The sequence below is a fragment of the Asterias amurensis genome, chromosome 19 (assembly GCF_032118995.1).
Source record: "Asterias amurensis chromosome 19, ASM3211899v1".
Taxonomy (NCBI): Eukaryota; Metazoa; Echinodermata; class Asteroidea; order Forcipulatida; family Asteriidae; genus Asterias; species Asterias amurensis.
In genome coordinates this window covers 2,964,865-2,974,733 of record NC_092666.1, presented here as the reverse complement: position 1 = coordinate 2,974,733, position 9,869 = coordinate 2,964,865, and the positions used below count along the sequence as shown (strand labels likewise).

The 9,869-nt window shown below is 38.8% G+C and overlaps 1 protein-coding gene across 3 annotated transcripts in view; it reads right to left on the bottom strand.

Moving 5' to 3' along the window:
* Positions 1–3,175: 3,175 nt before the first annotated feature.
* LOC139951341 (ubiquitin carboxyl-terminal hydrolase 25-like) overlaps positions 3,176–9,869 on the bottom strand; it is a 32,867-nt gene continuing 26,173 nt past the window's right edge. For all 3 annotated transcript variants that reach the window (XM_071950192.1, XM_071950190.1, XM_071950191.1), the window contains exons 21-22: positions 7,842–8,034; positions 3,176–5,927 (exon numbers count right to left, since the gene is read on the bottom strand). In XM_071950192.1, coding sequence (XP_071806293.1) covers positions 5,749–5,927; positions 7,842–8,034 — 372 coding nt within the window. In that variant the 3' untranslated portion in view covers positions 3,176–5,748. The remainder of the gene's footprint in view (positions 5,928–7,841; positions 8,035–9,869) is intronic.

Sequence of the window (9,869 nt, the reverse complement as noted above, 5' to 3'; positions counted from 1 at the left end):
ATAATAATAATAATAATAATAAGACTTGTAATGCACACGTATCCACCCTGCTGGGTGTTCAAGGCGCAGTAAAAAACCAAAAACAAAACAAAAACAAAACAAAGAAAAACAGACAAAACAAAATTAATCCTTGAAAAACTGTGACATAAGATAAGTTTTGAGAAGAGATTTGAATGTTGGGGTACAAAGACAAGATCTAAGATTAAGTGGTAGAGAATTCCAGATGCGTGGCGCAGCTGAAGAAAAAGACCTGTCTCCCCATGAGTGCTGAGACTTGGGTTCGATGAGAAGAAGCATGGTACTTGGTCGAAGATTTCTTGATGGAGTGTAAACTTGAAAAAGTTCAGAAATATAGAGGGGAGCCTTGCCATTAAGTGCTTTGTAGACAATGTGCATCAGCTTGAAGACGATTCGTTGAGAGATAGGGAGCCAGTGTAGTTGTTTCAGAATGGGGGTGATGGAACAGGATTTCTTAGACATAGTCACAATGCGAGCAGCAGTATTTTGGAGGCGTTGAAGACGGGAAATCTGGTTATTAGGAAGACTGTAGAGAAGAGCATTGCCATTGTCAAGGCGAGAAGTAACAAATGCATGAATGACCTTTTCAGTGGCACTTTTGTCCAAGTACTTGCGAATCTTACCAATATTCCTGATGTGGTATGATGACAGACGAACGATGTTGTTGATGTGTGGTTGAAGTGTCATCGATGAGTCAAAAATAACCCCTAAGTTCCGAGCTTTCAGCGAGGGAGCTATCTGAGCATCACCGATGGAAATGTATGGCACTGAAACCTTTGTTAACTGTTGACATGACCCAAATAGAAGGAACTCTGTCTTATCACCATTTAACTTCAGGAAGTTTTGTTGTGTCCAACGTCGAATCTCTTGGATGCGTTTCTCAAGTCTTGCAATAAATGCATTGGCGCTTTCTTGAGAAGATTTAAATGTGATGTATAGCTGAGTGTCGTCTGCATAGACATGGTAATTCAGATTGAATTTCAGGACGATGTCACGAATCGGTAAAGTGTACAGTGTAAACCACTGCGGGCCGAGTACGGACCCCTGTGGCACAGAGTAGTTCAAAACAACAGGGTCCGATATCGCGGTGCCTATACATACATGCTGAGTTCTGTTGTGGAGATACGATTTGCACCAAGCTAGGGCTGTGTCCTCTATGCCAAGGTGATTCTGGAGCCGAGAGAGAAGGATGTTGTGATCAACAGTGTCAAACGCAGCACTCAAGTCTAGCAGGACTAGTGCTGTTAGGTTACCACTGTCCATTGCAGAAAGAATATCGTTGCTCACACGGACTAGTGCAGCTTCTGTCCCACGGAAAGGCTTGTATGCTGACTGAAACACGTCGGACAGGTTGAAAGCATGAATGTGATCAGAAATGCGTGATGAGACAACTCGTTCGATGACTTTTCCAAGATATTTTAAGTTTGCAACTGGTCTGTAGTTTTTGAATACCTCCTTGTCCAAGTTTGGTTTTTTGATGAGCGGTCTGATGTAGGAAACTGTGAGGCTATCGGGGAAACAACCGGAACTGAGTGATTCGTTGACAAGATTAGTGATGTAGGGTACAAATATATCGATGTTCTGCTTTATCATGGATGTTGACACTGGATCCAGCTCACAGGATTTTGAAGGAGATTTCATAATAACCCTTTGAATCTCAGTAACAGTGGCAGGCTCAAACACAGATAGTCTACACTCTGGTTGAAGTTGTGGCAATGTCTGCGGCACGTTGTAAGGAACTGATGAAAATGATGAGCGGATGTCTGAAATCTTGGTAACAAAGAATTTCTGGAACTCATTTGCCAAATCCTGGTCATTGTAGGTGGATGGGAGGACGGGGGTTTTGGGCTTAAGCAACAACTTACCAATTATCTTGAACAGCTTCTTTTGATCTCCTGAGGATTCTTGTACTTTAGATGAATAATGTGTGATCTTTGCCTGGTTGATTAAATTCCTGACTACTTTACATTGGTTGCGATATTCTTGTCGTTGTATTTCCAGTTTGCCATTTTTCCGCCATTTCCGCTCCAGTTGACGACAGATCTTTCTTGCTGTACGAATGTCATCATTAAACCAGGAGACTTCAGTTCGGACCTTGACTGATCTTGTTTTCCAAGGCGCGTACTTATCCAAGACGTCACTGACAGTACTCTCATATTGGCTGACATAGGAATCCAAGCAGATGTGATCGACTGTTAGCTTTGCCAAATGAGTTTCTATGTCGCGGAACACTTCAGGAGAATTTACATGTTTCCACTGTCGGCTCTTTACAGTAATGGTTGGGACTTTGGGCTTGCACAGACTCAAGTTACACATGACTGCATAATGGTGTGATAATCCAGGTAGAACAACAAAGTTTGAGACAATAGGTGGGGTGATGTCACGAGTTATGACAAGGTCCAGGCAATGACCTAGACGATGAGTCGGCTCCTTGATATGCTGGGTGAGACCAAAAGCCTGAAGTAGATGCTTAAACTGGTTTGCATTGGTGTTGTGGATGTCATCAACATGAATGTTAAAGTCACCGGTGATGATGATTTCTGATGGATGAAGGAGATATTCCAAAATCAGATTCTCAAACTCCCTAAGAAAACTTGAGAAAGTCACATGTTGGCCGGTTGAATCCCTTTCAGGTCTGTACACAATGACAAGGCGAACAGATTTAGAGTTTCCGGAAACCTCAGCATGAAGAGATTCAAAAGTTGTGTATTGGACGCCGTTACTTTTCACAGAGACAGATAAAGTAGATCTGTATAGTATTGCAACTCCTCCACCAGTCTTGTGAGGTCTTGGGATGTGATGAAAGAAGTAGCCAGCAGGGGTACACTGACGACATGTCAAGTTGTCATCTGGTCTCAGCCATGTTTCTGAAACGGCAACAAGGTCAAGATCTTTTTCCAGAACAAAATCAGCAAAATCGTCATACTTGTTACAGATGGACTGCGTGTTCAGAACACAAAGGCCGAGTTGAGATTTGGCAGGCGTCACTGGTGCTAGAACAGATGGGAGTGTAACTTCGGGTATATGGGGTTTATGAACAGTTATACAGCGACCAGCTTTTTTACGCAGAGTTGTAGCACGTGTGGATGGAGCATAACGGAGACTGAGAAGCTTGTTCCGTGAGTAGGAATTTGCAGTTTGGAATAGCTTCTGATGAGTTTTGAGTTACTTCCAGCTTCAGGGCCGGGATTTACAGCAATGTCACCAAAGATCACAATTTCCAGATGAAAAGTAGCTGGGGAGTTGTCATAGTAAGTACAGGGCATTTCAGATATCTTCGATGGTGGATGAGTCCTAGCTGTGTCTTAGGTAGAATGCAAGCACTAAGCACAATAGATGCTGATGGAACAAAGCGGACCACAGATGAGTCGGTACAGTACAATGGTCTAGCAAGCAGGGAGAGAATGAAAAGGATACTTACCTCCATTGTCCCCAGATGGGCGAACAATGTCCATGGACTAGGTGGATGACTGCACAGGCAGCCACCAAAGAGTGAGATAGCTTTCTGAACACCAGGAATTTCAACAAAAATTCCAACAGAAAAACACTATTTTCACAATTCAGATGACTCCAGGATACACAGAAAAAGTCCTGTAGATTCCAGGTGTAGTACAAGTGGTTTACAATTGTTTTAGGCGTCATAAGTTTACACTCATTGTTTTTTATACTGTTGTATTTCTTTAGTACAGTAATATTGTATCTTGCACTGTTTGTTGAAATCTTGGCCGAATAAATAATAATAATAATAATAATAATAGTAACAAATCCAGTTGTATAAGAATAAGAACACAAAATAAGCAATATACTAAGAAATTAGCAAACAAACACAAAGCTGATTTGAGTGGCTGCTGTTAGGCACTCAGGCAAATCAAAGTAGGATTTGAAACTTTGCATGGTGGAAATACAATATAGAAAGGTTTGCGGTAACACCATGTAATGACTATCTCTAATGAGTTGGGGGTGGTTCTGAAAAGAACGTTGGTTTCAACTCAAAATATAAGCTAATAGTTACAAACAATAAATACCAGTTCCAGGATTCGCATGTAGCAATTTGTTGCTTTCGATAAGAGAGGACAGAATAAGGGACTGACAATCGCTCATTCATTTCAACCTGTGTTTTTATTCGTACAGTAAGTTAATGGATGGAACTTTACATTATTTATATACACTATCAACATCGTTGGAGTCTCTGGTGGCCAACACTATCAAATAACTAAACAAAATAAAATGTACAATAAACTGTAAAACACTTTTTTGTTTTGTTACTTGTTACCTCTGCAATCACATAAAGGCTTGACATTCAAGCAAAGGTCAGAGTGGAAATTGTTTTTAAAGCCAAGATAGTTTCTTCATTCCTATTGGTCGAGAGCAACAGCTAAAACAGTTGTGCCACATAACGCGATACGCGCACAGCATTCCCTTATAAGGAGTTGTTTACCCGAGGGCGGCGGAGGGCTTTACCATTTCATAGCTGGAAGGGGTGTTGTGTTGAAAGAAATCATTTAACAATTAAAATTTTTGCATTTATTTTACTTTTTGACCAAAAAGTGATGATGTTTTTGACCGAAAAGGTATTTATGAATGGGAATCAAAGTGTGTTGAATCGGTTTTCAACTAGTGGTTTAAACCCGCTGAGGCCTGGTTCTTTATAATTTACCTTGACTTCGTCTCGGTAAAATTATCAAGAACTAGGCCTCGTTGGGATTAAACCACTAGTTGAAAACCTCCTCACCACACATTGATTCCCCTTATCTACAGTGCTCGGGATTATTAAAAAGGTCAACCAAGGCACAAGGAGGTCTCTATTACCTTAGTTATTACACGTTTATCAGGGTCCTCTTTCATAAAGCTGCTTACCCAAAGCAGAGCATATGGCTTGACAAGTTCCTGCTTAGTGCAGTTGAGCAGGATACCAGTCACAAATTGTATATGTAAAATGGAACTTTCGCTGGTAACCAAAACCGTTGTGATCTTAGCATCTTTTTGTGCTTAAGCAGCTCTATGGAAAAAGGTCCTGGGCTGTCTCACTCAACAATTAAAGACAGAAGATGATCTCTTGCAGCCAATTATGAGTATTATACAAACATAAAAAACTAATTTGAAAAATCTGTTTGGCATATTGAAATAATACAATAAAGCACATCTGATTGGTGCATTGCAGTGTTTTCTTTCAAGCTTGCTTCACTGGCCCAGAGTCTTAGAGTTATATATATAAGAACTAGAGGGCGCACGAGTGATGCTTTTTGCACAAAGGCCAAGGGATCGCAAGGAGACACACACGTGCCATTCTGCATGCGCGTTGAATATGAAATACACATTGGAGTTTGTGTTTAATGAACGCTACGCGATGCTGTTTTGTTCAACTTACAAATGGCCGCACAAACACACGCTGTGGGATGCCAGTTTTGTCAACTTAGAAAATGGCCGCCTACGCGCATGCCAGAGCGCGTATATAGCCCAGTGCGCCCTCTAGTTCTTATATATAACTCTATGCCCAGAGTATAAATTTACATTCATCACCTTTCGCCCAGTTCATACTTCTTGTGAAAGCGAAAGTGATTCAAATTGTGACGTCACAAATTTGCATGAATGATTCGCAATAGTTGAAATGTGTTCAACTCCCGCAAAACACGTGCTGCGAAAACAGCTCTATGACACAAAAAATTCGCTTCGCATTCGCAGGAAGTATGAACAGGGCTTGAGTGTAGACTTAACTTTTTTTTCTTAGTATCACGTATTTGGGACTGGCTGGTCGCTGGTGTGGATGGTTCCCATGGCAAGAGTGAACTTCTGGCTTAGGTTCTCCATTTTATGTTTGTGGATCAGAGGCGGGGCCCTGATGCTAGCTGGTTCAGCCGACATGTCTAAGAGCTTCGACAAGATGTCTTGGAACTTGTCCTGCAACTTTCCTGTTTTGGAAAATATAAATAGAAAAATCTTTTATAGTTTCATTGTCATTGAAAATCTTTCAATAATATAGAAGTATCACTCAGAAATATCAGTTGGTTCAAATGCTGTATCATTAAAATATTAGTTCGTTCCAACAAAGTATCATGAAAATAACGAATATCAGTCAGTTTAACCATACGATGGAGGAAGAGAAGGAGTTCAAATGAAGGGACTTCAAAAGCCAAACCTGTGGTACCGCGGTTGTATAACAACATCTCGTATTCACCCACACACCTAACCGAACAATGGGCGACCTGGCATCTGTGAGTTTGCGCGTGCGCACTTGGTTCTTCACGCAACTATGGCGTCGTGTGTGTAATGGATATAATAATGGGAAAAAAACCTACTTTTTTGAGACCTGATAGCATTTTGGACACTTTCACCCACCAAAACAAATAACACAATTGAATACAAACAACCCTCGTGTGCTATAACCCAAATTTTTAACAACTGCCAGTGACCGGAAAGTCGAAAAAAATGTAAAAATAGGCTGTGATATTCCATGAAAACACCACAAACGGTTAACGAAGAAGTCAATCACAACACACCTTCTACATTTCCGATTTGTATGTGAAAAAAATAAAATAAAAATAAGAACCGGAAAAAAACAACGCAATCGTTTGTACCATGAGCGCATCCATGAAAGACAATGAAAACACACTGCGCATGCGAAAACTGTGTATTTTCGCAACTCTTGTCTCCAATGATTCATCTTTACATGCAGGCAACAGTGCAGAGTGGCGGTACCACTCCTTCTGTACAAAGAGATCTAATCCCGCTCGTAAATCGGCCATCCTGCTGGAGGTCTCCTATCTTTTCCCACTGGTCAGACAGGGGCATTGTCAGGGTTTTCTTTTGTTACTCTGTGGTTAGTCTCTTCGTTCAAACTCCTTCTCTTCCTTCTTCTATGGTTTAAAATAGTAAAATAAAAATATCAGTCAGTTCAAACATAGTATCATTAAAATGTGTATTTGTTCCAACAAAGCATTAGTAGATACCAGTTAGTTCCACTATAGCATCATCAAAATATCAGTCGGTTCCAACATAGTATCATTGAAATGTGTATTTGTTCCAACAAAGCATTAGTAGATACCAGTTAGTTCCACTATAGCATCATCAAAATATCAGTCGGTTCCAACATAGTATCATTGAAATGTGTATTTGTTCCAACAAAGCATTAGTAGATACCAGTTAGTTCCACTATAACATCATCAAAATATCAGTCGGTTCCAACATAGTATCATTGAAATGTGTATTTGTTCCAACAAAGCATTAGTAGATACCAGTTAGTTCCACTATAGCATCATCAAAATATCAGTCGGTTCCAACATAGTATCATTGAAATGTGTATTTGTTCCAACAAAGCATTAGTAGATACCAGTTAGTTCCACTATAGCATCATCAAAATATCAGTCGGTTCCAACATAGTATCATTGAAATGTGTATTTGTTCCAACAAAGCATTAGTAGATACCAGTTAGTTCCACTATAGCATCATCAAAATATCAGTCGGTTCCAACATAGTATCATTGAAATATCAGTTCGTTCATTCCAATGAAGCATCATGAAAATACAAAAATATCAGTCGGTTTTAAACATAGTATCAAAATATCAGTCGGTTCCAACATAGTATCATTGAAATTTAAATTGGTTCCAACACAGCCTTATGAAGTTATACAATAGTTTCAATAAACTATTATCAAAAAATCAGTTTGTTAAAATAAAAGATCATAAAAATATCAGTCAATTCCAACATATTATCTTCATCAAGATAGCTGTTGGTTTAAAACAGTCTCATTGAAGTATCAGTCAGTTCCAGAATATTATCATCAAGATACTACCTGGTTCCAGTAATTTGAATCTGGAGAATCTTACCACTGACATCTCTGCCTAGATAACAACACCACCCTCCACGGATCTCCTCTGCCACTGCCGTGTCTTCAGCCACGTTAGAACCAGTGAGAAGACTCAAGCATGGAACTACGAGGTCGTTCATAATCTCTAGTCCCTGAAGAGCCTCGTGATCTTCGAGAGACTCAAACTGGCTTGTACACTGGGCATTCAGTTGCTATAATCAAAAACAAGAACCAGACATTAAAGGGAAGCTACACGTTTGGTAGACACTCTTACAAATAATGGCAATCACAACTGGCTTCGCAATAAGTTGCTATAACCAAAGACCAGGACTAGACGTTTTTAGTAATCTCTCTTACAACTAATGGCAATAAAAGTAATGATAATAATAATAACAATAATAATATATTTATACTGCGCTTAATACTAATGATATTAATAATAATATATTTATACCGCACTTAATACTACGTTTCTAAGTGCTATGTAAAAAAGTGGCTCGTACACTGGGCATTCAGGTGCTGTAATCAAAAACAACAACAGGACTAAGAACATGCATGACAGTTTGCCAAATCACACACAGAGCTTCTGGTTCATTTACCATTGTAGATGCCCTTGCTTGTTTATAGACATGTTAATAAATTGTACAATTGTTTTTTAAAGAAAAAAGTATATTAAAAAAATTGCTCCTATCTACAGGGCCCAATTTCATAAATTTCATAAAAACTTGCTAAGCACAGAAAAGTATTGCTTAACAGAAACAGGTTACCAGCCAAAATTGCATTAAGTTTACATTATTGTGACTGGTGCCCCTCTCAATTTTTGCTTAGCAAAGAAATTTGCATACAGCTTCAAGAAATTGGGCCCAGACGAGTTAAGAGCAATGAATCTACATTAGAAAATCCTTTCAGAAAAATTATTACGCTCATCAACTTATAAACTTCCTTAACTTCCTAAATAACTAGGCCTACAACCACTACTAACTACAGCTTATTTGTGATATCACTAGTCTAACGTGATGGTGAATTTGTCAATTAAACTAACATACTTATTGCATCGAGACAAAGACAAAATGTCTTCTGACTTTTGCCCTATATAAGCAACTGAAAGTTTGTTTTAGTCTTGTGGGGAAAAAGTCAATGATATAATAGTCATTTACATATACTTAACATGTACATGTACAAGCAAAATACACAACGACAACATGAATTCTTCAATGGCTGAGGGCGTGTACATAAAAAATACAACAATGAAAGCAACAAAGTTCAACAAGTAAAAGCAATGACAAAATAAAAAGCATATGTTAATTCAGACCACCTACACAAAGAAAAATAGACAAAGAAAATATGTCTTTCGACTTTTTCCCTATATGAGCACTGTATACTAAAAGCTGTATTAGTCCTGCGGGGGAAAAGTCAATGATACAATAGTCATACCTTTACAAGTAGAAGTAAAATGCACAAAGACAATATGAATTCTTCAATGGCTAAGTTCACGTACATAAACACAGGTAAAAAATACAACAGTGAAAGCAATAAAGTTCAAAAGTTCAAAAGCAATGACGAAGTAAAAAGCATTATGATAATTCAGTCCACCCTATACATGATAACCCTTGTTAAGAAAAATGTACATAGACAAAATTTAACTTTCTAAAAGAAGATAGATAAAGCAGTAAAGAGAGGTTACAAATTCTATAGGAGGTGGCTGTATAAACAGTTAAAAAGTACAACAATGAAAGCAATTGGGGGGGGGGGTAGTGCTTTCTGCTCTAGGGGTAACCCTGTTTCAGCCCTAGGGGTAGGTGGCAACCGCCTCTGGAAAAAAAAATGTAGACCACACACCTTGAAGTGGCCTTCAGGCCTTGTGTGCCTGGCGACTTGCATAAAAACAAAAAAAAATTAAATAAAGAACAACATTCAAGAGAAATAACAAAGTAAAAGTCAATGATAATTCCACTCATAATAACACCATTAAAGCCATTGGACCCTTTTGGTACAGAAAAAAAAAAAAAAGTTCACAGATTCACAAATAACTTACAGAATTTACAAA